This window comes from Microdochium trichocladiopsis, assembly GCF_020744255.1.
Source record: "Microdochium trichocladiopsis strain MPI-CAGE-CH-0230 chromosome Unknown B0I36scaffold_6, whole genome shotgun sequence".
In the NCBI taxonomy this organism is placed as follows: Eukaryota; Fungi; Ascomycota; class Sordariomycetes; order Xylariales; family Microdochiaceae; genus Microdochium; species Microdochium trichocladiopsis.
Genome location: NW_025763549.1, coordinates 1,141,296 through 1,167,251, shown reverse-complemented (window position 1 = coordinate 1,167,251; position 25,956 = coordinate 1,141,296). Strand labels below are relative to the sequence as shown.

The following is a 25,956-nucleotide window of genomic DNA, read 5'->3' as shown; positions in this document are numbered from 1 at the left end:
ATGCTAGACTTCATAGGTCTCGGGTATTCCTTTGCTCATTTCTCTTATTTATTTTATTGAGTTCTATCCAATAATCGCAGGGCTTCGGTTCGCATCACGCTTATTTCCAGCGACGTGAGCAGGGCAGACAGATTCCAGCCAGCGAAGCAAAATGCAGAAAGGCTCCATGAGAAAGTCTTCAGTGCAGGGGTGTAAAATCATAGAACACCATCTCAAGTGGCCCCCTGAGCGACCTAGCGTCTCAGTAAATAGAGCTTGCTGGCACAAATGGCCACAAATGGCCGCTTTCACCTTTCACTCTTGCCTTCCTCCTCCTGCACCAGCACCTACTTCGCGGTTGTCATTGAAGCCGGCTAGGTTGGCGCGCATATTGCGTTCGAATCCCTTCAAGTCGTCGTCTCGAGTTTTCTTGCTGTTATTTTGGCTGGAACCACCTCTCTTTTCATCTTCTCCATCGGACTCATCCTCATCGTTGCCTCGATCCTTATCTCCAGAGTCCGTGCTGTCCTTCGTCGTTTGGCTTGCAGTTGTACTGGTTTGACGGCTGCCGTTTGACGGAGCTGCTGAAGCATATTTTTCTCGCTTCTCTTTCCTGGTCACGTTCACCCCAATGTGGCGGAAGACAGGGTCTTCCTCGATCGCGGTTGACATCACCGTGCGATGTGCTGCCTGGCTCGTTGTGCCATCTTCGACGTTCCTTCGTGCTGCCTTGCAGCCGCGGTGGTCGACGCAAACTTCCATTGTGAGGGTTGAAAGGGATTGGCTGCCTGAGGACTTGTGGTAAAACGGCGGCTCGACTGTCTGTTATGGATGAGGGCCGCTTGATCCTGATAGTGGACTTTGAGCTCAGCCATGTTCAATCCATGACGGCGGCGGAGACGCGCTCTTCGACATTTATACCTGGTAGAGCCTTGCCATGACATGACTGCCTGCAGGGGCTCATGTGGATAATTGCTTCTTCCGTTTGAGGTGAATGACTGCCTCAGACTGGCTTCTATGCCAACAGTGAGTGGGCGTGAGGCCGGCTCAGCACTGTATGTGCTTGCGGGTGTAACCTTCCTTCTCAGGCCGTCCCTCAGGCTTCGGCCAGAGCCTTACCACTTGCTACGCGCTCGGAGAGTGTGCCTCAACGGGTTCTTGCAGCCCATAGCCGGTCACAAGGGTGGCTTGGACCTATCGTGCGTTACGGGATGATGCATGATATCCGACCAGTCCAAGCGCTCCAGGCATCTCGAGGGCTTTCCGGTGTCTCTGCGCTATGCCACGACTGCTCGGTACCCTCGCGTGCTGTATCGGAGCCGAGCACTCTTGCGCGAGGCAAGGCTAACGGCACTCAGACATGGGATGCCCCAGGAACGCCCAGTTCAGGCTGCAGTACAGCCATTGTTCATGAGTCCTGTTCACCTTATATCATCTGGAAGGACTCTCGCAAAGTCTTTGGAGCTTTCTTGGAGGATGAACATCACCACAGCCCTCTTCTCCTTGACGACGAAACCATTAACCCCATAATCCCTTGCACAGCCTGCAGTCAACAACTTCAATTCCAAGGACTTCCAAAACCTAGAACCATCTGAGCAGGTCTCGGAAAGACTCAGAATCTACTCCACATCGACAGTCATGCCTAGCAAGATGCAGGTTGAGCCCAAGCCATCCGAGTTTGAGGTTGAGGATAAGCCGTGGAAGTACATCGGCTATCCAGTCTACGCGGACTTCCTCGCTTCGGACAATGATCTCTTGGTCTTCCGCCGTTTTGGCGTGCTCGGTGCGCGGGTCGCGCTTGGCATGCAAGACGAGCTGGTCAGCCTGGAGACCAAACTTCGGGCCCTCGACAAGCAGCACGCCTCTGTCTATGGGCCGGCTGTGAACAACGGAAGTCTTCGCGATGATATCCCAGAGAGGGCCGCACTCCTAGCCCAGATCGGCGATGCCTTGCCGAAGTACAGTGAGTCGTTCAATACCCGTTGATCCCACCTATAGAGCACGACAGAGTACAGCAGGACATCTTCACAAAGTAACTTCCATGCACTAACACAGAAACGTCTGTTAGACGACTTCCTTCTTCAGCAGAGAGAGATGCGGGCCTACGCGAAGGCGCCAAAGCGTCACATCAAGAACATCCGCAACTGGCACTACAACCACGACTACCGCGCCATCGACGCAGCCGAGCAGGCATACATCTTTGACGAGGCCGAGGACCTCGTGAGTCTCGTCGAAAGGGAGACCACGCCCCTGCGCTCGGCGGTCGATGGCTCCCTGCGCCTGCGCACCTGGTGGGGCTGGCTAGACAAGGGCCGTACCGACAACGTCGCGGAGCACGATGTGGGTGTCATCTCGTACTACTCTGACGACCGAATCGACCTGTTCGTGTCGGTGGCCATTGTATTTGTCGGCATCGCCATGCTCATCATCCCCATCTGGATCCTGCGCTGCCTGTCAGACCAGGACATGATGCTTGTCGTCATTACCGTCTTCATCCTCGTCTTTCTAGGCGTGCTGTCGTTCTTCATGGCGACTAAGCCCTTTGAGGCCTTGGGCGCTACTGCAGCGTAAGTAGTGTTGAGGCGGGAGACTTGATGTTCTAGACCGATGGAATCCACTAACTTTCAGCCCTGTTGTTTTCCAGATATGCTGCCGTCCTTATGGTTTTCCTGCAGGTTGGAAGCGAGAATTAGGCTACATGATTGCGTCTGATCAACGGCCGACTTTCGTATTGGCTGCGGTCGGACGCGGAAATGCCTCCATGTGTCCAAGAGTCTTCTTTCTCGGGTCTCAGTGCTGGACGCAGGCATGCTGCGACTCTGTCTATTGGACATGGATGAATTCAACCTAAACACACGCCAGGTCATCGTCGCGTCCTAGGATTTGGTCTCTCACAGAAGCCTTGCACGCATATGTCGGTCAAGGCGAAAATCTGCATTTGAAGCTCTGCAGCTGGCTGCAGGCACTTGTTTATCATATTTGCGGGCACACATCTTGATTCAGTTCATCTTAGAATTAGCAGCGTGAGAAGGAATAGACAGCATGACCAGTGCTGTGCATCAAACAGACTCCCCAGCTCCCCAGGTGTTCGACTTTTTAGCCATGCTGAACGGGGGGCTGTGGGCTGGTCAAGCGATGCAGTTGATTTGTGATTTGGGATGTTGTTTCGTGAGAGGTACTGTATGTAGGTGCAAGCGGGCACTCGAAATAGAACCGGGGATTATGTGACGGCGATCTCCCCGTGCAGGCCGGGGTAAGCGGCCCCACCCCGGCCGCCCTCGCACGCCCGGCGTTGGCCCCACCCCGGCACGCGTGGTTGGCGCTGTAGTCATCGCTCGTCCTCCGTCTTACTACAACACAAACACTCATCGTCCTCACAACGGCCCCCCAGCCCTCGCCCTCCACCGACAGCCGTGCTGGAGCAGGCACTGCCAGCCGTGGCTTCTGCACGTTTACTATGCTTTTCCAGCGCCATTGGCCTGCATCTCCTGCGCGGCAACAGACGAGAGCCCACTCCAAGCACAATGCCCATCCACTCCCACGTTGGGACACCCCGGCCGTCATCTCCCCAAAATGTGGTCTCCCACAGCCGTCCTCCAGGGTCTTCTCTCTGACGGCCAATCACGCAGGACCCTCTCCGCGAACTGCGAATGATATCTGCTTATCGCGGTCGTACCGTGCTCCCAGCCTTGACCTTGGCTTGTGGCGCCCCTTTGAATTAGCTCTCGTCTCTCTGCAACCATGGCTCCACCTTCCTTATGCTTGTTTCGTTCGGGGCTCGTGATCTACAGACATAGGGCGTGGCACACAAAACCGTGTACTAAGAGGCAGCAATAGCTCGACCCGCTCTCGGCTGGTTCCTAACCTCGTCCACTCAGCCTGGCCACGGCTGCCGTCTCGGCTGTCGGACACGGCGTATATCCTCCTCGTGCGGCTTCGACCGTCGTAATGGCTTAGTCAATGGCGTTCTGTATGCTCTTTACAGTCACAACGTATATATCCCTTTGGCCTCCTTGACTGTCTGCTGTACTCGGACCTAGCTCTTCCACGCTCTATACTCTCTCACCCCAATCTCGAAAACTCTCTCCGTCAATATGGCTCCAGCAACCAAGCACCACCTGCTTCTCTTCGGAGACCAGACTGACGACATCACCGGAACTATCGCACAGCTCTATGCCGATAGCAGGTACTCCAAGCTCCTCGCCGACTTCCTTCGGAGAGCGTCCGATGTTCTCCAGGTGGAGCTCGGACACATGGACCCGGCCTTCCGGTCCGAGGTACCCCCTTTCGAATCCATCCAGCAGATGGCCGAGGAACACGCCAAGACGGATGGATCTCCCGTCTTCCAGTCCTGTTTGCTGTCCTACATTGCTCGTGTAGGAGAGCTTATCATGTGAGTTTGCTTGACCAAAGCCTAGAATCATCTTGGCAGACATTCACTGACGATATCCATTACAGCCGGGCGGAACGGGACCACACTCTTCTCACATCCGACAGGACAGTGGTCGGTCTCTGCATCAACCTCCTGCCAGCTGCCCTGGCGGCCTACTCCACAACAGCCACAGAACTCGTCAGAAATGCCGTCGAGGCGCTCCCGACTTACACCGAGCTCGTCATCAAGAGCTTCGAGCGCTCAAAGATGGTGGAGAAGGCCGACGGCTACTGGTCACATCTGCTTATGCGGCCGGCTGACCTCGACATCCAGCCTGCGGTCGACAAGTTCAATGCCGACTTCAAAATCCCCCAGCACAAGAAGGCGTGGATCGGCGTGACTGGCCGGACATGGTCCACAATCAGCGCACCGCCTTCGGTGCTCGCCAAGCTCGTCGAGAGCTGCGAGGAGGTCAAGGCGCTGCCTGGCATGACACTCCCTGTCCGCGGTGCCGTACACGCTGGACACTTGCCCAACATCCTTTACGACGATGTCGTCAAGCCTTCGTTCATCTGGGACCTGCCGGTACACGAGAAGGCCACGATCATGTCGACCAACACGGCGGTGCCGTACCCGCAACTGCCTCTGCGCGAGTGTATGCGTCTGATGACCCCCGATGTCATTCAGGGGCAGCTGCGCGTGGATAAGACTTTTGCTGGTACCGTCGAGCGCCTCAAGGAGATTGGTCTGCCTGTCGAGTTCTCCGTCTGCGGCCCTTCGGCGCAGACCGGCGCCTTCCTCAAGCAGCTCAAGGCCTCCAAGCTGCCGCTCAAAATGGTTGAGCGCCCTCACTTCGACGCCTATGCCGCCCCCCAGCGCGGCGGCACTGGCGCCATCGCCATCATCGGCATGGCTGGTCGCTTCCCTGGCAGCAACGAGATGGACACGTTCTGGAAGACAATGATGGACGGCTCTGTGTTCGTGGAGAAGGTTCCCGAGAACCGCTTCAAGCTCGAGGAGTTCTATGACGCCACGGGCAAGAAGCGGAACTGCATGGTCACTACCGACGGCTGCTTCATTGATGACCCTGGCTCGTTCGATGCCAAGCTCTTCAAGATGTCTCCCCGTGAGGTCATGCACATGGACCCTGTCCACCGCTTGTTACTCATGGTCACACACGAGGCCCTGGAGAAGGCCGGCCACAACCCCGAGAACAGCCTGGGCGAGGTTGCTCGCCGCACTTCGGTCTGGTTCGGCCAGAACGCCGACGTCTGGCGTGAGATCGACGCGCAGCAGGGTGTCGATGTCTACACGGCCCCTGGTCTTCTCCGTGCCTTCTCACCGGGCCGCATCAACTATCACTTCGGCTTCGAGGGCGGTTCCTACAGCTTGGACGCTGCGTGCTCGTCTTCTTCAACCACCATCCAATTGGCTTGCGCCGCTCTCGAGAACCGTGACTGCGATATGGCCGTCGCTGGTGGTGCCCAGATTGCCAGCAACCCATTCGAGTTCGCTGCTCTGGGCAAGTCTGGTTTCCTCTCCAAGGGAGGCGGCTGCAAGACCTTCCGCGCCGAGGCTGATGGCTACTGCCGTGGCGAGGCTGTCGGTGTTGTTGTCCTGAAGCGCCTCGAGGACGCCATCGCCGACAACGACAACATCGAGTCCATCATCACCGGCTGGGGTCGCAACTACTCGGCCGACGCCTCGTCCATCACGCACCCTCACCCGCAGTCGCAGGCCAAGCTGTACGGCCAGGTCCTGCGCCAGGCCAACCGCAAGCCCAGCGACATTGGCTACGTCGAGCTGCACGGCACGGGCACCATCGCTGGTGATCTGTCCGAGATGACGCTCGTCACCAGTGTTTTCAACGGCCACCACACCGCCAAGAAGCCCCTACACGTCGGTGCCCTCAAGGCCAACTTCGGCCACTCCGAGGCTGCTGCGGGTGTCTCGTCCACGATCAAGGCCGCCATGATGGCCAAGCGCGGCATGTGCCCTCCTCAGGCCTGCATCACCCCAGAGACCAACTTCCACCCGGGCTTCAAGAACCTCGACATGTCGTGCATCAAGATCGACATGGAGCCCGCCGTCATTGAGAAGCGCAACATCATGGTCAACAACTTTGACGCTGCGGGTGGCAATACCTGTCTGCTCATCGAGGCGCCCCCTGCCTTGCCTCCGAAGACCGCCGACCCTCGCAGCCACCACACTGTCACCATCTCTGCCAGAACCAACAACTCGCTCAAGGGCAACAAGGAGCGGCTGCTCGCATTCCTCGAGGCCAACCCAGGCATTCCCATTGCAGACGTTGCCTACTCCACCACGGCTCGCCGCATGCACCACGCCCTGAAGGCCGCCTATGTGGCCGGCTCGACCGAGGATCTGGTCTCGCAGCTCAAGAAGGAGCTCGCGAAGCCCGCCAAGGACATCAAGGTCCCCGGGAAGCCCAGCACGGTCTTCATGTTCACGGGCCAGGGCTCTCACTACGCCGGCATGGGCCACGCCATGTACAACGGCAGCTCTTTCTTCAAGTACAAGATGGACTACCTGCAGGAGCAGACCGAGCACATGGGCTTCCCGAACTTCATGGAGATCATCACCAACCCGGACGCCGACCTGTCCCAGTTCTCCACCGTGCAGGTCCAGCTCGCCATTGTTGCGCTCGAGGTCGCCCTCGCCGAGACCTGGATCTCCTGGGGGATCAAGCCCAGCATGGTCACCGGCCACAGCCTCGGCGAGTATGCCGCGCTGGCCATCTCCGGTGTCCTTGCCACCTCGGATATGCTCTGGCTCGTGGGCACCCGTGCCACCATGCTGCAGGCTGCCTGTGCCAAGGACGAGTACGGCATGCTCGCCCTGCAGGCTTCTGCCTCGGATGTCGACGCCATGCTGAAGGACGGCGGCTTCACAGACCTCGAGCACGCTTGCTTCAACGGCCCCAAGTCCAATGTCGTGAGCGGCCCCATGCCACGCCTGGCTGAGCTCGAGGCTGCCGTCAAGGCCAAGGGTCTTCGGGCCAAGCTTCTCCCTGTCCCCTACGCGTTCCACTCTGCCCAGCTGGACGCCATCTTCGAGGAGTACAAGGCCACCGCCGCCATCATGCCTTTCAATGCTCCCAGCATCCCCGTCGCGTCCACGCTGACTGGCCAGATCGTCGACAAGGAGGGCGTCTTCAACGCCGAGTATCTTGCCAAGCACGCGCGGCAGCCAGTCCGCTTTGTCGACGCCCTGCAGAACATCCAGCGCACCAAGACCAAGACACAGACATTCATGTGGATGGAGGTCGGACCCAGCCCAATCTGCTCGGCCCTGCTGCGCGAGACTCTCGACATCCCGGCCACCGAGCTGCTCCTCTCCATGAAGTCCGGAGAGCCGAACTGGAAGTCTACGAGCACCTCGCTTGCTCGTGCGTACGCTGCCGGCCTACACGTCAACTGGGCCGAGTATCACCGCCACCACCAGGGGTCCGTTACCTTCGTCGACCTCCCCACGTACGCTTTCGACCTCAAGCCGTTCTGGAAGACGTATACCATGGAGACTGCCCTGGCTGCTGGTGTCCCTATGGCCGACGGCGGACCCGTCAAGGCCATCACCGCCACCGCTGGCTGCTGCCCCAACTGCGGCGGAGGTAATGGCAAGTTCCGCCCTACCGCACTGGTTCAGACCATCGAGAAGGAAGACATTGGCAAAGACAAGATCGACGTGACTTTCAAGTCTACCCTTGCGGACGAGCGTTTCCGCAACGTTCTCAAGGGCCACGATATCGAGGGCACGGCCATCTGCCCGGCCTCGGCGTGGGTCGATATGGCCGCGACGGCCGCCAAGTACGTCCACGGCCACGCGCTGCCCGACAAGAAGTCGCTCGGCACGATTGCGGACTTGGAGCTCGTCAACCCACTGGTCCTCAAGGACGCCAAGGTCACGCAGAACATTGAGATCCGTGTCGTTGCCGAGGCCAAGGACAATTGGACTGCGCATGTAACATTCCGGTCGCAAACGGGCGACAAGGGCAAGTTCGACGACAACGGCCGATGCAAGGTCGAGTCCACGGACCCTGCGAGCAAGAAGGCCGAGTTCGCGGCCAAGGGCGCTGCTGCCAAGAAGCGCGTCGAGACACTCATGGCCAAGAACGGCGGCTCCTTTGTGCACCACATGAAGCACAACATCATGTACCAGCTCTTCAACAGCACAGTGCGGTACGACAAGCGCTTCCAGGCCGCCCAGGAGGCGTTCATCGACTACGACAGCCAGGACGCCGTGTCTGTCGTCAAGCTCACCAAGACCCCTGCCGCCGATGCCAATGCTTTCCTGCTTAACCCGTACCACTCGGACTCGCTTGTCCACCTGCCGGGCTTCATGCTCAACACTGGCCGCGAGGACTCGGAGGACGTTCTCTTCTTCTCCTCGGGTATCAAGGGCATGATGTTGGCAGATGACTTTACCGAGGACAAGACATACTACTGCTACACGAGCATGATCACGGACTCGAAGGGTGTTGCAAATGGCGACATCTTCCTCCTCAACGACAAGAAGGACCTTGTAGGCGTGGTGACCGGTGTCAAGTTCCACCAGATGCGCCGGCAGGTACTCAAGATGTCCCTGCAGCTGCAAGGTGGTGCTTCTGCTGCGCCAGCTCCCCGGCCTGCTGCTTCTGCTGCTGCAGCTTCGAAGAAGGCCAAGCCTGCTGCCGCTGCCGCGCCAAAGAAGGTCAAGAAGGTTGCTTCTACCAAGCCGGTCGCCGAGACGAAGACCATGTCCATGGCTGATGCGTTCCTGGATGCACTCATGTCCGAGACTGGTCTCACTCCGGACGACTTGGACGAAGCCACGCTCCTGACGGAGCTGGGTGTTGACTCTTTGATGGGCATGGCCGTGCTTCAGAAGGTCCAGAACACGACTGGCGAGGCCCTCGCTGCTACCATCTTCTTTGAGCTGCAGACTGTCGGCGATGTCAAAGCTCATCTCGGTGAGCAGATGGTCTCTTGCTCCTCGGGTCCTGCCGCCGAAGTAGAGGAGGAAGAGGTTGAGGAAGAGACTGAGGCCGTTGACATTGAAGAAATCGAGCACATCGACGAGGCAGCGGCCCCTGCTGAGCTGGCTGCCTCCGAGGCCCAAGCTCCCAACCCCCAGACTTCTGCCGCCGAAGGCCCGCTGAGCATTGGTGACGCCTTCATTAATGCCCTCATCTCACAGACTGGTATCGATCCTTCTGACCTTGATGACGCTACCATGCTCACTGAGCTTGGAGTCGATTCTCTCATGGGCATGGCTATCCTTCAGGAAGTCCAGAACGTGACTGGAGAGACTTTGCCTGCCACCATCTTCTTCGAGCTGCAGACCATTGGTGACGTCAAGGAACACCTTGGCGGAGACTCGGTTGACACCAGTGCTGATGCTTCCTCGGTCGACGAGTCTCCCAACTTCACTCCTGCCGAGAGCATGTCCGAGTCGACTAGCGTCTCCTCTGACGCTGACCATGCAGAGGTGCAGAAGCCGATTGACCCTTCAGAGCTGACCGAGAAATACACCAGCAATGCCGTTCTCCTCCAGGGCAATAGCAAGTCAACCCAACGACCTTTGTTCTTCGTTGCCGGCTCCAGCGGTGCTGCCTCCATCTACGCCAAGATCCCCAGGCTCGATTCTGGGCTTCCTGTGTATGCCCTCGAGTTCCCCTTCCTCATGTGCCCTGACGAGATGCATTACCGCCCAGAGGATATTGCTTCCGTATACCTCGCCGCCATCAAGAAGATCCAAAAAGAGGGCCCTTACCTCATTGGTGGCTATTCTGCCGGTGCTGTCCACGCGTACGAGGTCGCTCGCCTTCTCCTCGAGGCTGGTGAGCAGGTTGATCACCTTCTCTTGTCCGACATGAAGGCCCACTGTCCCGGCGAGACCTGGACTGAGCCACCGGCTATGGAGGATCAGGAGGCTGCTGGAAGCTCCATCAAAGCCGTTGACAAGCAGGTCGGCAACCGCAATCGGACAGCAGACCTGGCCAAGAAGCAGCGCTACGCCTCGCTGCAGTGTATGTACAACTGGAAGCCAACACCCATGTCCCCCGGCAAGCAGCCCAAACACGGCACCACCATGATCTGGGCCAGATCGGGCATGTGCGAGCGCTTCAAGATCCCCGGCATGGAGGCTGATCCATCGATCGACTGCATGGACGCGGAGAGCCGGAGCTACAAGAATTGGTTCTACTCACGCCGGTCAACATACGGGGCGCACGGATGGGATGTTCTGTGCGGACCTGTCGAGTGCCATGTCATGGATGGCGACCACTGGAACATGCTTGAGCCGCCTTATGTAAGTTTCTGTCCCCTACAGCGTTAGATGTGTAAAGAGGTCAACTTGCTAATAGCGCATTCGCATTACAGGTCGCAAAACTCGCAGACCTGATGAACCAAGCCATAGTTAGTCTGCCATAAGCGCCGGGTCTAGCGCTCCCGCGCTCGAAGCCAGAGAGAAAACACGAGAGACGAAGAAGAGCGACAGGCCAAAACACTCTGAAGACTGCACCATGTGCTGCTAGCGGTTTGAGAGTCCGCTATCGGTCCTGTGTCAGTTGCGTCAGAGATGGTGTTTGCAACAATCAACCTGTTCGGCAGATCCGACTTGTGCCCCAGGCCTGGAATCGGTTTGGACGTAGAGCACCCAGGCCTTCTTTCCTTGGCCTTGAGGCATCCCAAGACCTGCAGAATAGTCTTTCCATTTGTTATGCATGAGCGAATTGGTTGTATTTCTTTTTCCCGCTGAAGCTTTCAATCCTGTCATCGTCCGGCGTTTTCAGACTGGTTGCTTGGGAGCTTGGGTTGCACTGGATATGCCGATTGTCTCCATGTCGTGGGATGCCAAGTTGAGCGGGCATCTCCCTTGGGGCATCGGGGGTTCATATTTGGGCGTCTGGAGTGTAATGGCTGTTTTGGTACAAGTTGGACATCGTAGCGTTGTCATTTTTCAATTTCTTCATAGTCGTTTCCAGTCCAATGCCTGCTTGTTTTTGGGGCGACGCAAATAGAACACACAAGTACAGAAGGTCACTTCCTGGGGTTTGAGACATCGCATCATTCAGATGTTTCCGTTGAGGTCTGCACGAAAAGTTGCGCCACTCCGTGTGATGATTGTAGCGATGAGGTCTGCACTCGTCAAGGCGCCTCAGGCTGGCGGGACCAGCTGGCACTTGCCAGATTGATTCTCGTGGACGTGGCTGGTCGTGCCTGCCACATTGGGCAAGGAACAAGACATCTTGCTTTGTCATGCCGGCCCGCGCCCACGTGTCAGAACAAGCGCGAGCGTGCTTGTGTTCGGCTCATGGTAGCAAACGGCGCGAGCTCCCGTTTGCGGAGCATTGATGCGATCCACGATCAACCAATTCAGTGCTTCAAGTACCAAGTGCGTGCGCTGGGAACAACTTCGCGAACATACCCGTCGGTTGCCAGCATTGCGCCCCCACCTGAGACTCGAGCAGACCATCGCCCCATGTGGCGTACGTAGTGTGAGACCTAGCGACCGGCCAATCGCCCATGCCCGCAAATCGGCGGTGTTGCCTTGCAAACCGTTGATGGTGAGTGCCGTTCAACAGCATGGTCACGAGTGTCTGCTAATTGACGCATGTGTATGGCTCGGTGCCCGCAGAGAGAAGCGACAGGTTAAGCGAAGCCGCGACGACGAGAGACGACGTGGCCAACACACAAAGATGATGACCCTTGGCTGACACAATGGACGCGATCGGGCTGGACAAATTACCATGGCGGCGTTCGCTGAGCAGGGAGGGATCAAACGGTCTAGGTGCGACAGAATAAATGGCATGCCTTGCCGGGGCCTGGGCGACAACACAGCGAGCGAGTCGCGCAATGCCTGGCAGTGTTGCCAATCGGGAGGAATCCCTGGCCTCGATCACGGCCCGATCTGGCGGCACGCAAGGATTGCCAGCCACTGGAGCGGGTGCCTGACACAACAGAGCAAGGGCATGCCTGGCTCCCATATCCTCGCAATGCACGGCGTGGCGCATCACCAGGGAGCACGGCATTTTGGGGCAATTGCCATGGGCTGACACAGGCTCGACAGAATGGGAAAAGTTTTGCGGCCCTTGACTGGCTTGTCGGATCCGTCACCGTGGTTCACACCGAAGATCACCTCCAAGGCGCAGGTAGCGTCACATGCCCGCAGAAAGTGATGTAACTATTCGCATAGCAGCCAGCAGCCCCCCTTTGCGACCCCTGGCCTAGCCAATGTACCTACGCGGTGCCCGCCTGCCACCGGAGCTTTTGGCGTACGGTTCGCTGGGATCCATCGGGACGCCCCGTGCTACTGACTGTGGCAGGTGAGGAGGCTCTCTAGCGCCGGGGATGTCGAGTGGTCCACTGGTCTTTCTGGGACCATCGAGATGCAGTAGCCTCATGGACCGCGCACAACCCCACACCACCTGGGCAGGGCCAGCAGAACCGGCCATGGCCATGGCCTCCACGGCTGCCTTTATCAGCAGCGCTTCGCACCCGCCGCTGCCGTCGCCGCTGTTCCCGGCGCGCTGCTCCTCAAGGTCTCCGGGCCGCAGATCGTCTGTCCTCCGAGATCTGCACGCACATGGCCGCCGCCCTTGCCCGCTACGCGAGCTTCACGACAAGTCTGCTGCGCCGCGCTCTCTGGGACTCGAGCATGGACTCGAGCACGCCAGCTCGCGCTGCTGCAGCAGGCGCCCCAGAGAGCAGCCCTACCGCGTTGCACCTCCTCGGCAGCCATGACACGCCCGCCGCTGCCAAAGCCGCTCCCATGCCGCCCATCCTGTCTCCAGCCGAGACTCGAGTCAACCTCGACTGGACCAGAGACCCCCCGCCGCCCTCTCTGACGCCGTTTCAGCGCTTCTTCCGCGGCGTCGACTGGGCTGCTACCGACTTTGGACCCATGAGCAGCTGGCCACGCGACCTCCGCCAGATGGTCCGCTTCATGATGGCCGAGGCCTCGCCCACCATCCTGTACTGGAGTGACACCAACTCCATCATGTACAACGAGGCCTACGTGCCACTCGTGGGCACCAAGCACCCCGCGATGCTCGGCGGCCGAGCATTCGATGTGTTCCCGGAGTTCTGGAGCGACTTCGAAAAAGTCATTGTCGAACAGCGGCGCCACGGCCAGACAGCGTCCGGCGATGCTTCCATGCTCTTGATGCAACGGCATGGCTTTCTCGAGGAAACTTACTTCAACTGGACACTGGTGCCCTTCATCGGCGACGGGGGTTATCATATCGGGTGCTACGGCGCGCCCCTCGACATGACACGAGATGTCATTGGGAAGCGACGCCGCGAGTGTGAGAGCCAGCTTGCTCAGCAGGCCTCGAGGTCCACCACCATGCCCGAGTTGTGGGATGCGACGGTGGCTGCTTTCGGTTCCAACGACATGGATGTCCCGTTCGCCTTGTTATACTCGGTGGACAGCCAGGTTGGGGTCTCTACTTCTCCAAGTCGGCCAAGTTATGTCTGCCAACTCGAGCGCGCCATCGGAGTTGCCGCGCCGCATCCACTGGCCCAAGAGTATGTCGACGTGCAAGACGTCGCGCAAGGCGCCTTTGCGGCAGCCATGCTCGAGGCGATCAAGACTCGAACAGTGCAGATTTTCGAACCCAGAGACGGGCAACTGCAGGGTCTCCTCCACGGAGTCAGCTGGAAGGGATTTGGATTACCATCCTGCCAATTCGCCGCCGTTCCTGTCTTTGTACATGACAATGTCTTTGCCGTCATTGTCATTGGTCTGAACCCACGTCGGAGGTACAACCCGTTTTACAGAGAGTTTCTGGACACGATTGCGGACATTATTGCGCCACAAATACACCGCATCCGGTTGTCAGAGGAAGTCAGTCGCCGGGCGGAGCTTGCTAGAAGAGCCACGCTAGCATTTGAGAAGAGCGAAGACAGGTTCTCGCGCTTCGCTGAGCGCACAATAGTTGGCCTAGCGACTATTGATAATGAGGGAAAGGTATATTCAGCAAAGTCTCGAAGCCTGAAGGCCTCGCGCTAACCCGAGTTCATAGGTGGTTTATGCCAATGACGCCTTGTGCAGGTTCGCGGGCATGGACCCGGCTAATGCGTTCAAAGTCCAAGATATCGTCACATCCGAGGACCTCGAGCTCCTCGAGGAGTGGATACGACTAACGCTCGCGCAGAAGAAGGGTGGTACATTCCAGATACGTTCCAAGCAGCCTTTTCGACAAGGTTCCATGCATTCCGAACACCGAACCGCGATCTGCGCCTGCTACCCAGACCTCAACGATGATGGTGAGGTTGATGGGATGATGATTTTCATGATGGACATTAGCGAACTCAAATGGACAGAAGAACAGCTCCGCACAAAGACGAAAGCGCTTGAATTGTCAGAGGGTAAATACCGCAATTATGCGGAGCACTGTCCCCTGGGCATTGTCCGCACCGACGGCGAAGGTTACGTCCAGTTCGGCAACGAAGCGTGGCATAGCTACTACAGCCTTGAACCTGGGCAGGAATTGTCTGACCCACAACCTTGGTTACCGTTCATCATCGACGAAGACGTCGAGCCATGCCAGGAGTTCTTCCGTAAGCTGCAGCATCACTGCGGTCCTGAAGCTGTGGAGTTTCGACTGAAAGATAAGCCGTACATGGTTTCCGAAGGTGGCGAAACCATCAGCAATGACGCGTGGGTTCTGGCGACCGGCTTCACAGCTTTCAAAGAGGACGGCACGGTTGACTACATCGACTTCTGGGTCATGGACATAAGTGCGCAGAAGATGACCAACAAGGTTCTGACTGAGAAGATGGAGGAGGCGCTGAGGCTCAAGAACCAACAAGAGCGGTTCATGGACATGATCAGCCACGAGATTCGCAACCCGCTCTCAGCCGTCCTGCATTGCGGAGAGGAGGTTGTCGAAGCCATGAAAAACGCATCCGCAGTCCTCGAAGCGTCAATACCTTGTGAGCTTGCCACGCCACAATGGGCTATGACAAGGACAGCTCTCAAATTGCATATCGCCAGTGCGCAGGAAGCCGCGAACACTGTGCTGTACTGCGTCCAGCACCAAAAGCAAATCGTTGACGATGTCCTCACATTGTCGAAACTCGACTCGAGCCTCTTGGAGGTAGCCCCTATCCCGGTACAGCCTAGGGAGTTTATACAGGCGTCGCTCAAGATCTTTGAACGAGAACTCAAAATGACCGACATTTCGCTCGTGCTCATCGAAGACGAATCCCTACAGCACAATGCTGTGGATTGGATCCTTCTCGACCCCAACCGATATCTCCAGATTGTTATCAACCTCGTCACCAACGCCATCAAGTTTACAAGAAAGTCGGACACTCGAAAGATCACTTTGACACTCGCCGCGACGAGGGAACGCCCAAAACCAGTGCAGCTTGGAGTCGAATACGTCCCACATAGGTATGCTGAAGCGCCAATCGATGCCCGGCGTGCTTCAAATCCAGAAATCATACTGCCAGAGGGTGCTCAGAACGATATATTTCTGGCCCTGTCTGTCACTGACACGGGCAAAGGCATGACGGAGAGCGAGATGGCGATGCTTTTCCAACGCTTCGCACAGGCTTCTCCCAAGACACACATTGAATATGGCGGATCTGGGCTTGGACTTTTCATATCACGTCAGATCACGGAGATGCTCGGTGGGGAGATTGGCATGCACAGCCGTCCTGGTCTCGGCTCGACCTTTTCTTTCTATGTCAAGGCACAGAGCATTCCGCCACAAGTCGTCCCCTCTGCAAAGCAGGAGCCGACGAAACGGGCCTCTTTTGCGATAAGTCACGCCCCGGACACCGGGGTTATGACACCTCCACAGATGAAGGAGCCACTCCACAGTCCCCTTCTCGGGACACAAAGCCTGGATGGGCTGAGCCGACGGGTGCTGGTAGTGGAGGACAACGTCATCAACCAAAGAGTCCTTTGCAAGCAACTGCGGAACCACAACTTTCTTGTGAAAGCGGCAAATCATGGCCGGCAGGCACTCGAGACGTTGATGGAGACGTCAGATTCCAAGTCGGAACATATGTTCGACATCATCCTCTGCGATATAGAAATGCCCATTATGGGCGGGCTCGAATTTACTATGGCGGTGCGCAGCCTGGAAACAAAGGGGCGCCTTCCTGGGCGCGTGCCCATCATTGGCGTCACGGCCAATGTTCGCCAGAACCAGGTAGTGGCCGCGCTTGAGTCGGGCATGGTAAGTCCTATATCTTCATGTTAGGCTGGACACCTGGCTGACGATTGACGACAGGATGGCGTTACGACGAAGCCATATAGAATATTCGAGTTGATCGAACACATTGAACGCCTCGTGCCTGTAAGATCATCTCTAGAGAAACGATTAGGAGAGAACGGGGATGTCGTCACCGAGGTGCTAGAGCTCGACCTGCAGTAAGCTCTGTGGTCCTTGTTCCTATGTAGGCTACAACATGTGTTGCTATAAAGGGCGACGCTGGGCCTTAGGAACGGCTTCATGGGGCATGACTGAATAGTAGGGGCGGGGTTTTCTGGCGTTTCGGGTATAGGGAGGCATTGATGATGATTTTATTCTTGGGTATGGCGCGTTTGCCGGGCACATGGCGTAACTGGAAGCATGCCTGAACTTTGGCAATGACTTGGGTGGCAGATATCATGTCCTGCATAGCGCATCAGGTGTAAACGAAGATCAGAAATACTGTATTGTCCAAATTGTCTTATCATAACTCTTGATTTCCCGCGAACTTCTAGGTCCAGAGCACAGAAGCTTACAGCTTCAAACCACGGGCGCTAACAGAGCCCATTACTGAACCGGTGGCACTTGTGACGTCTTTGAGTTTCCCCCCTAAGTCTCCTGGCAATCACGGGGCACACGACTCCAATTCCTGCTGCCCCGCACGTCAACATGGACATGGCATCATCGGATGCTCAACTTCAGCATCATACCTATGTTTGTTTGTAATACACCTCTCATTGCTCTGAACGAGCAATAGAATCCCTTACTTCGTGACGGCGGTGCGCTCCTTGCAACGTCCCAATCTCTTTTACATTGCGACTGCTCGTGTCCGATATCTCTTTGTCGCGTCGCAGCAAGCTTACTCGGTTCAAGAAAGACCTCGTGTTGACGATAAGGTACTCCCAAATTGTCGCGACCGATTTCGGAGTTCCTGTCACAGTCTCTTGGTCCGGGGATTCAAAGGCCTTCCTTCCGGGTTATTTTGATAGAGCATTCTGCCTCTCCAAGGGAACAGCCCAAACACCATGCTTGCACGTCACCACCAGCACACAGCCAAGGCCGTCCGGTCAGCAGTGATAGCGACTTCGGCGATGGGAAGGAGTGTCAGGCGGAGCTTCATGACGATGAATGGTAGCACTCCGGGCTTGCCGCGAGCTTTTTCATGCGTGTCTTCTTCTTCCTCCTCCTCTACTGCTGCTGTGGCGATGATGGGACAGCCAGGCTGGGAGGATAGGCAACAACACAGAAGGACCTCGGGACTTTTACGCCAGCAGCAGCAGCAACAGTACGGACAAACAAGACGCTTCCAACAAAGTAGAGGCTACGTCTCCTCGTCCTCATCCTCCTCCTCAGCCGACTCGGTAGGCACGGGCAGTGAGGGCAGCAGCAACGGCAGCGGCAAGACCAAGCGCCTCCCGCTGGGCAGCCCGATCGCCAACGTCGAGGCGCTCGACCACCTCGTGCTAACGGTCAAGTCCCTCGAGGCGTCGATCCGGTGGTACACGTCGGTGCTGGGCATGCGGCACGTCATGTTTGACACGGACGCAGCGTTCTCCTCCCCTTCCCCTTCCTCTTCTGATGTCACGACGGCCACCGCCACCACCACATCTTCATCACCGCCGCCGCCGCCGTCCGGAGCCACCACAAGCCAAGGGCAATCCCAGCCTGAGAAGCAAAACCAGCAGCAGCAGCAGCGCCGACGCCACGCCCTGTCCTTTGGCAGGAGCAAGATCAACCTCCACGAGTCCGGGCGCGAGTTCGAGCCCAAGGCCGCCCTCCCCGGTCCCGGCACCGCGGACCTGTGCTTCCTCATCACCGAGGACGTGGAAGGGCTCCCTGCGCGCTTCGAGGCCGCGGGTGTTGAAGTACTCTGGCATGACGTTAACCAAAACAACGCCGCTGCTGGGGCCAACAACGACAGCCAGGGCAAGCCACGAAAAGGGGAAGCAGCGCGAGATCAGGGAGAGGAAGCGAACTCGTCGTCTCCGTCGACCGCCGTCTCCGCTGGGAGTCCCAAGAACGGCAAGGGCAGGACAGCTGTCGTGACACGCACTGGTGCCCGCGGCACGTTGAGGAGTGTGTACCTTCGCGATCCGGACGGGAATCTCATCGAGTCAGTGGCTCTTCTCTCTCTCTCTCCCTCTCTCCTTCTCTCTCTGTCTCTCTCTCTGTGTGTGTCTGTGCACCGGATACTATCACGTCCTTTTTTTCATTGCGTTCCCGTCTCCGTTGCTGTTCTGCGACACCTTCGTCAATTTTCTCTCTCTACTCTGCTCATTGTCATCCCAAGATGCTATATATCCCCTCGTTCTGCCCAGTTCTCTACACGCTGGAACGAAGAAAAGAGTGCTCCTTATCCCCCCTCCCCCTCCACACTCATGCATACACATAGAGAGAGAGCGCTAGAAGGTCCGCTAACAGGTAGCATTGAACATGATATAGGTTATCCAACTACAAGACGACACATGGAAAAGAGAGCGAAGTGAATGAAGACGAGTACGAGGACAACGTCGACGCCGAAGGAGGGCACGATGTGGGTGGAGTCGTGCCCACACCATCATAAAGCGTAGGTCTATGTGAGCCTTTCAGTCTTCGGGCGTGACTAGCAAGTCTCCCAAACATCACGTTTTGAGCTGGTTTCGGCGTAATGGGTGCCAGAGTGGTCTGGCACAGGCAGTCGGAGCACAGTTGAGATGGGTCAATCACACAGCATATAGCAAGCTGCCACATGACATAGTCGACATGGTTAATTTGGTTCTACCTAGAGCGCAATTATTTGCAAGAAAGTCAAATTCACTTCAAATCCACTCCAAGTCACAACAATTTCGCAAGCAATCCCAATTCAGTATTCCTAACTCGGCAATCGTTTCCTCCACTCCTATTACAAAGATTGTGTACAAAGCGTTCGGGTAATTTGTGCATGGGCGATCGTGCGTGTCGCATTTTCCGATTTTCAGTATATGTATCCGTCGTGATTCAGGGTGCACTTGCACACGAGTGTCGTTATTCGTAGATCCCTCCCTGGTTGAAAATTCTCATCGCCAGGTCCTGTCGAGGGTACATCCTCGGGGAGACGGCGTGTCCGGCTGAATAAGATGTAAAAACCAGAATTGACTACTCTCCAGTGGTAGTTCGTTGTCGTAAGTTCGCAAAATCCATTCTATAAACGCCGGTCCCAGATGCTGAAAATCAATCGCCTTCGCAAATGCCGCAGGACAAAGCCTGCTCGGATCTTCAAGAGTCGTCGAAGTACTCCTCTTCTTATATAGTCCCACTTTGTGCGGCTGACGAGCTCAATCAGTCCGTCAAATCTGTCAGAACTCTTATACTCAATATCATGACCAACAGGCCGATGGTCACAATGATGAATAAAGTGAAACTGAACCAGCCGAGAACCATGGCGCTCGAACCGATGCCGGACATGACGCTGCCATTTCCGAAATCTTGGGCGATGATCGACGCGGCGACTGAGGCAGTATGTTGCCACAGGACGGATACAAGGATGAAGATCGAGGCGATGAAGATGATGGCGAGGGCGATCTGGGACACGGGCCGACTCGGGAAGGGCTTGACTTCGCGCTCGGATCCTTCGCTGTCCTCCTCCTCGTGCCAGCCTGGGAAAGTCGCCAGAAGCAGGAAGCAGATGAAGGCGAAGATGATGGCGATGATGCTGTGAGATCTGGTTAGCGCCTGTCACAGGCATGTGCGGCGGAGAGCGATGACTTACATCAAGTAAGGGAACACGATCATGTCCTTGAACTGACTTGCGAGCCAGATCAAGTTGAGCGGGTCCTGGTCAACTGAGATCTCATTGGCGAGCGCAGTGGCGTTGTTGCTACAAAGCCAAGAGCCGCCAGAGGGGTTGATGCAGATGCCAAAATACCCGACGCGGGCCTGCAGTTGGGCATTCCCCACAATGTTGCGAATGGCCTGGTTCACGTTGTAGTCGACTTGCGCTGTGTCTGGTACCGCCGTGTACTGTTCGTAGTACAGGGATAAAAGGTAGATATCGGGCATCAGAGGCGACGAGGACGAGCAGCCGGCAAGAAGAAGTGCTGTGGCAGAGTTAGTTGAGGCTCTGAAGAAGGTCACCCAAGAGGCAACTTACACAACAATATGACCGCAATCGCGATGAGAATCATCAATACATGATGGTAGCCCAGAAACGGGACGAAATCTGTGTCGTTGTGTCAGCACTCGATTCTCCCAACTCCAATTCCCCAATCGCCGCATCTTTATGACGTACTGTACATTCCAATCTGAAACTTCGCCATCTCCGCGGGTTAGGGGCGTGTGATCACGCCTTCCACGTTATAGAGAAAGAATGCAGATATCTGGCCTCACACTCGCCGCTTGAGCGAGGCGTGCCTTTGGTGATCGACTTCTACCCTGGCAGTGATGAGACACTGGCGAGGAATGTAGATGGTATGGACCCGGTGGTCCGCGGCGTGGCACGAGGAATGTGTGCACGCGCGCACTAACGGTCGCTGGAATGCTGGTGATCCAGGTGTCGAGTATATATGACGGTGTGGCCGCCTCGAGTGAATCTTGCGACTGTCGACTCGCAGTAGACGATGCCGTTCTCGCGTTGGTAGAACCGTCACGTTTCTCTGTCTGTTAGAAGCACAACTTTGCTGGTCAAGTCAGGACTGGTGCAAGTGCTGGGAGATGATTGAGAGGACGGTTGCGTGAGAGATCGGGAGGTAGATGGTGGTGGTGGTGGTGGTGATGTTGTTTGTGTGCGATTGGGTGGGAGAGAGGTCAGTTGCACAGGTCAGGAAACAAGCAGAGGGAGAAGGCGAAGGGACGACACGTCGGGTCGGCGAACGCAAGAGAGAGTCCGAAGGAGAGAATGGTCTCGACGAGTGTGTGCCTAGGTCTGTCAGTAGAGAGAGAGAGAGCGGTCAGTCAGTCTGGATGTTTCGCGGTGCCTGCTGGAGTCAGTACGCTGCAGTGGTGTGCAAATCGAGGAGGTTGGGAGATGCGGGTGCAGAGTGGAAGATCAAAAGAGCCAAGCGCTGCAGTCGACGATTGGCCGGGCGGAGGTGAGGAGGGTGGTGATGCAGGTCCCCAGCCCTTTCCTTTTTTATTTACATTGCGCCTGCCTGCGTTGTCCGGGAGAACTGCCAAGCCCACCCGGGGCGGGCTAGCCGGATCGGGCTAGACACCGCCGCATACACGCGCTGCAGAGGCCCAGCTGAGCCCTGTTGTTGCGCCCGCGCTGGGAGATCCAGGGGCTGCCAAGCCGCTAGCCGGCACTCCACCGCGCCACGCTGCGGATGACGTTGGGCCGGCTGGGTCGTCGTTGGGTTGCGCCTTCCAAGGTTCCGACCCATGAAGAGGCTGGAACGGGCCAGGCGGCCACAATGGGAGGACATGATTCCCCTTGTTCTCCGCGCGCTACCACATGCACCATGCACGCACTCAGGGCCCTTCCATGGTCCCGCCTCGCTGGGCTCGATTCGCCTACACAGCCCCAGCGCATCGCCAGCACCTCGTTGGGCGGGCAACGGGCTGGTCCTGTCGTTGTGGTGTGAGCTCATCATCCATGACGAGACGCTCCTTCGACTTCAGGTCCCAGGCAGGCAAGGTCCATCCATGTTTGCCTTGCTGGGTGCTGCTGAAGTTGCCCTGCCCGGACTGACCCCGATGCCTTTCTCTCTAGACTTTCCAGGCCTGGATCTATTTATTCGTTTGGTCGACCAACTTCGAAAGCCGTCGAGGATCCATGCGCTCGCGCCTAGGCAACACAGAGTGCTTGATGCGGCGCTTGCTCAGCCCATGATCATCGAGTGACTTCAGATCCAGCACGTCTGGAGACTGGAATCAGCAGCACAGATCTGCCATTCACATCATTCCAGGTTAACACCAATGAGCCTGCAGCGGTGTCATGCCTGAATGCTGACAATGGCAATTACCCCTGACAAAGTCAGTCCCGTTGCAGCCCTTTGTGGAAAACCCCCCGACAACTCGTGTCCTCCCATGCATCCACAACACTAGACCATCCGACGGCGCTGTTGTCTCAAGCACAACCTAGGCAGCCAGACCCACCCTTGAAGTTCCATTTCCCACGATGACCTCAGTGACAACGGCAGTCGTCCCATCCGGGCAAATCCAGAACTGGTGCATCCAGCCGCTCTTCACCGCCGACGGCAATGGCCAGCCGGTCCGCAGCGGATGCGCAAACGCGACCCTGGGCACAAGCCCGCCAGACTTCCAGACAATATGCTGCAGCGGTGTGATCCTCTACAGCTCTGGCCCACGCTCCCAGCTCTTTGGCCCCTCGGTCGTGCCCGCGCTCAACAGCAACAGCCAAGGTGACCTGTGGGGCTGGGCCTACAGCAACGCGACCATTGACAACTTTGCCTGCTACGACCTCGACGTCGGCCATCCCCCAGCTGCCGCCAACGACAGAGGAGCCAGTCCAGCGCCGCCGCAGCAGCGGCGCGAGGAGGAGAACGGAGAGCAACTAGAAAGGGCAAGCACGAGCTATTCCTGCGTCACCCCGCTTCTTCCGTCTCCCGCCTCTGCGTCCTCGTCCTCGTCGGCGCGGCCCTGCCTGCCCGGCTCCGAGACACCACTGGCCAGCCTGGCGGGCACCAACACCGACAACATCGCCGCCACGGCCTATGAGCTCACGTATCCCCTCCCCGGCGGGGACGGCACGGGCACGCTGGTAGCCGCCGTGCAGGTCACGTCCACGGCGACGCCGACGTGTCTCTGGTTCGACACGGCGCATGGGCAGCCCATGGCCTCCGTTACCGTCGCCGCTGCGGCTGGCGTCAGTACGGCTGGTGGTGGTGGTGGCGGTGGTGGTGGTGGTTTGACGAGTAGCCAGGGCACGGGTGGGAATGTCCCGCCGCCAGCAACTCCGACGAGTGCGGCTGTTTCGTTGTCGCTGAGCCAGAAATTGCGTGGCTCGATGATGGTGCTTACAATGTTGTGTCTAGCTAATTTCATATCACACTAAGTACATTTTCTCAACCTCGAAAGGGTGTTCAGCCACAAACAAAACCTACATGCTCTGCTGTCCCTGTCGTGTGTTGAGGGCTATGCTCGCCAACGTTGCGTGGTCGAATATCAAGGCTTGCAAGTGAACAACGCGTTTCGGTGCGATGATTTAAATGCTTCGCATTCCTTGGTATATGGTCATGTTATATGTACACATAATGATTCGCCTCGGACCCCAGATATCCAAGTCCTATCCGATACCTTTGCCATTTCGGCCAAACCACGCGATACTGTTGTCTACCAGACTCCTCTGGCAGTCTCTCGTTATATTCTCTATGCAAGCCAGAACCAAGCCTTCTGCACCCAGTTCTTGGCCACGGGTGGCTCGTCCATGGCCTCGAGCTCATCCATCTCCTTCTTGCCCGTGATGACGTCGATATCCGGAATGCGCCGGGCAAAAGGACCGCGCTTGACAATCTTGTGGCCAATGTACAGCGCCAGGAAGATCGGCAGGGTGATGTACGCCGCGAGGAAGTCGCTGACGGCCCAGCGCCCGGGGAAGAACACCTGAAACCCGTTGGTCAGGGTCAGGACGCTGATCAGGACGAGCACGAACCACGAGCTGTATGGCTGGAGAGGGCTGCGGAACGGCAGGGCCTCCGTCATGCCGTGGTACTCCATCGCCTTGCGGAAGCGGAGATAGGTGATGAGGATCACAATCCAGGCGATGAAGCCGCTGATGGTGCTGATGTTGACAAACCATGAGAAGACGGCGGCACCAGAGTTGTTGACGTTCAGGAATGCAAGGAGACCAATGGCCAGCGTGAAGAGGACGGCCGCCCAAGGGACACCGCGCTTGGTGGTACGAGTAAAGAAACGAGGCGCTTGACCATTGAGAGCCATGCTGTAAAGGACACGCGAGCCCGAGTAGCAGAAGGCGTTGCCAGCGGACCAGGCAGAAGTGAGAACTGCCGCATTGATGATGTGGTTCAACACCGGGATGCCAGCGTTCTGAATACCGATGACCCAGGGACTGGCCGAGGCATTGCCCGTGCCAGAGAGTAGGCGGCCATCATTGTTGGGCACGATAATGCCAATGATGAGAGATCCGAGTCCGTAGAATATGGCCAGGCGCCACACGAAGCGGCGGGCGGCCTTGGGGATGTTGCGGCGAGGCGCAACCGTCTCACCAGCCGAAAGTGCAATGAGCTCGGGCGAAGTGATGAAGGCGAAACCTGCCCTCACCAAGGCGGTCCAGTAGCCCAGGAAGCGGCCAGTAGAGCCACCAACAAGGTACGGCACAAACGCGCCCGGCTCATACCAGTAGCGGAAGCCAAGGCGCTCGTGTGTGGGTTGGCCTCCCAAACAAATGACGAACCCCAAGATGATGAGACCGATGATGGTAATCAGCTTGACGCTTGCAAACCAAAATTCAGCCTCACCAAAGAAGGACACGGCAATGATGTTGAGGAAGAGAATGACGAGGAGCTGGATCGCAATCCAAACAGCGACATTGACCGACGTAATCCAGTACTCGATGATGATACCTCCAGCCGTAACCTCTGCAGCCACCAAGATGGCATAGGCATACCAGTAGTTCCACCCGTCCGCAAATGCCAAGCTGTCGTCAAGGAATCGCGAGACGAAGTAGGGAATCGAGATGCCCTTCATGGGCAAGTATGTCGTCATTTCTGCGAGGTCGTTCATAACGACCCAAACCACCATCATCATGGACAAATAAGCCATGAAGAGGGGTGCCGGTCCAACAAGGGCGAGAATCTGGCCAGAGCCGATGAAGAGACCTGTTCCAATGCTATGCGATCATGTTAATGACATGCTTGGTCTGGCTGAAAGGGTGAGTGGCAGAGTATGGCTTACGCTCCACCAAGGGCCAGGAACTGGATGTGCCGACTCTTCAGACCGCGCTGCAGCTGGTGGCCAACTTCAAGATCAACCACACCAGCGGCGCTTGGCGCGGTCGTGTCGTACTTCTCCTGGCGGCCATGCTCGTCTGCCTCAATCGGCATATCGTCGTGGTGACCCATGGCGGCAGGGTATTGAAGAGAAACTAGGACCGCTTGACAAATCTCCCGTGGTGCAGAGATTGGACGAGAGGCAGCGGGCAGGAAATGCTGTAACTCGTACTCGCGCAAGCAGGATAGTGGCGAGGTGCTCTCCAGGAAGATGGTCCAGAATCCCACAAATCGCTGGGGAAGGCAGGATTGGACAGGAGAACATCGCGCTGGTTTATAATAATTGCAGGGTTTTCATACCCCATGGGCCAAGAATTACTTTAAGTCGCCAGTGGCCCCGTCCCCCACGGCGCCGGCGAACGGTAATCCTCGGTTCACCACATCACGGCCGCTAGGGCCTTTGCTCGGTGTACTAGCGTGGCCGGCAGTGGGACGCCTCTGGTGGTAGCAGTGGCTGGCGTCACGGACAAAAA

General features: G+C 57.2%; 9 protein-coding genes across 9 annotated transcripts; 6 read left to right on the top strand and 3 right to left on the bottom strand.

Annotated features, from left to right (window-relative positions):
* Positions 1–1,617: 1,617 nt before the first annotated feature.
* Positions 1,618–2,672, top strand: B0I36DRAFT_374758 (uncharacterized protein; the record flags this gene model as incomplete). The annotated part of the gene is made up of 3 exons (XM_046160307.1): positions 1,618–1,942; positions 2,162–2,546; positions 2,624–2,672. 3 exons carry the CDS (start codon positions 1,618–1,620, stop codon positions 2,670–2,672), a joined length of 759 nt encoding a protein of 252 aa, XP_046011441.1.
* A 1,401-nt stretch (positions 2,673–4,073) lies between these two features.
* Positions 4,074–10,779, top strand: B0I36DRAFT_363731 (uncharacterized protein; the record flags this gene model as incomplete). The annotated part of the gene is made up of 3 exons (XM_046158862.1): positions 4,074–4,372; positions 4,438–10,657; positions 10,729–10,779. 3 exons carry the CDS (start codon positions 4,074–4,076, stop codon positions 10,777–10,779), a joined length of 6,570 nt encoding a protein of 2,189 aa, XP_046011440.1.
* A 933-nt stretch (positions 10,780–11,712) lies between these two features.
* Positions 11,713–12,437, bottom strand: B0I36DRAFT_325137 (uncharacterized protein). The gene is made up of 2 exons (XM_046154201.1): positions 11,987–12,437; positions 11,713–11,915 (listed from the first exon to the last, which is right to left on the bottom strand). Exons 1-2 carry the CDS (start codon positions 12,378–12,380, stop codon positions 11,854–11,856), a joined length of 456 nt encoding a protein of 151 aa, XP_046011439.1. The 5' UTR covers positions 12,381–12,437; the 3' UTR covers positions 11,713–11,853.
* Positions 12,438–12,789: 352 nt separating this feature from the next.
* On the top strand, positions 12,790–17,083 carry B0I36DRAFT_290562 (uncharacterized protein). The gene is made up of 3 exons (XM_046151705.1): positions 12,790–14,320; positions 14,376–16,544; positions 16,599–17,083. Exons 1-3 carry the CDS (start codon positions 12,935–12,937, stop codon positions 16,740–16,742), a joined length of 3,699 nt encoding a protein of 1,232 aa, XP_046011438.1. The 5' UTR covers positions 12,790–12,934; the 3' UTR covers positions 16,743–17,083.
* A 728-nt stretch (positions 17,084–17,811) lies between these two features.
* B0I36DRAFT_325133 (uncharacterized protein) lies at positions 17,812–19,288 on the top strand. Its single transcript, XM_046154200.1, has 2 exons — positions 17,812–18,672; positions 19,002–19,288. The coding sequence occupies exons 1-2, from the start codon at positions 18,077–18,079 to the stop codon at positions 19,120–19,122; spliced, it is 717 nt and encodes a 238-aa protein (XP_046011437.1). The 5' UTR covers positions 17,812–18,076; the 3' UTR covers positions 19,123–19,288.
* Positions 19,289–19,856: 568 nt separating this feature from the next.
* Positions 19,857–20,833, bottom strand: B0I36DRAFT_244263 (Ca2+ regulator and membrane fusion protein Fig1-domain-containing protein; the record flags this gene model as incomplete). The annotated part of the gene is made up of 4 exons (XM_046150041.1): positions 19,857–20,229; positions 20,287–20,614; positions 20,668–20,736; positions 20,806–20,833. 4 exons carry the CDS (start codon positions 20,831–20,833, stop codon positions 19,857–19,859), a joined length of 798 nt encoding a protein of 265 aa, XP_046011436.1.
* Positions 20,834–22,090: 1,257 nt separating this feature from the next.
* Positions 22,091–22,528, top strand: B0I36DRAFT_128827 (uncharacterized protein). The gene is made up of 2 exons (XM_046148169.1): positions 22,091–22,420; positions 22,489–22,528. Exon 1 carries the CDS (start codon positions 22,158–22,160, stop codon positions 22,353–22,355), a length of 198 nt encoding a protein of 65 aa, XP_046011435.1. The 5' UTR covers positions 22,091–22,157; the 3' UTR covers positions 22,356–22,420; positions 22,489–22,528.
* On the top strand, positions 22,418–23,628 carry B0I36DRAFT_128824 (uncharacterized protein). The gene has a single exon (XM_046148168.1). It carries the CDS (start codon positions 22,633–22,635, stop codon positions 23,527–23,529), a length of 897 nt encoding a protein of 298 aa, XP_046011434.1. The 5' UTR covers positions 22,418–22,632; the 3' UTR covers positions 23,530–23,628.
* A 215-nt stretch (positions 23,629–23,843) lies between these two features.
* Positions 23,844–25,537, bottom strand: B0I36DRAFT_245035 (amino acid permease/ SLC12A domain-containing protein; the record flags this gene model as incomplete). The annotated part of the gene is made up of 2 exons (XM_046150116.1): positions 23,844–25,323; positions 25,389–25,537. The coding sequence occupies 2 exons, from the start codon at positions 25,535–25,537 to the stop codon at positions 23,844–23,846; spliced, it is 1,629 nt and encodes a 542-aa protein (XP_046011433.1).
* Between the last annotated feature and the right edge of the window lie 419 nt (positions 25,538–25,956).

Coding starts and splice junctions, on each gene's coding strand:
- B0I36DRAFT_325137 (XM_046154201.1), bottom strand. CDS start 12,380: ATGCCGTGCTCCCTGGTGATGCGCCACGCCGTGCATTGCGAGGATATG. Junction 11,916..11,986: donor GCTTAACCTGTCGCTTCTCT/CTGCGGGCACCG, acceptor AACGGCACTCAC/CATCAACGGTTTGCAAGGCA.
- B0I36DRAFT_290562 (XM_046151705.1), top strand. CDS start 12,935: ATGGCCGCCGCCCTTGCCCGCTACGCGAGCTTCACGACAAGTCTGCTG. Junction 14,321..14,375: donor CTATTGATAATGAGGGAAAG/GTATATTCAGCA, acceptor CCGAGTTCATAG/GTGGTTTATGCCAATGACGC. Junction 16,545..16,598: donor CCGCGCTTGAGTCGGGCATG/GTAAGTCCTATA, acceptor GATTGACGACAG/GATGGCGTTACGACGAAGCC.
- B0I36DRAFT_325133 (XM_046154200.1), top strand. CDS start 18,077: ATGCGGCACGTCATGTTTGACACGGACGCAGCGTTCTCCTCCCCTTCC. Junction 18,673..19,001: donor CCGGACGGGAATCTCATCGA/GTCAGTGGCTCT, acceptor AACATGATATAG/GTTATCCAACTACAAGACGA.
- B0I36DRAFT_128827 (XM_046148169.1), top strand. CDS start 22,158: ATGTTTGCCTTGCTGGGTGCTGCTGAAGTTGCCCTGCCCGGACTGACC.
- B0I36DRAFT_128824 (XM_046148168.1), top strand. CDS start 22,633: ATGACCTCAGTGACAACGGCAGTCGTCCCATCCGGGCAAATCCAGAAC.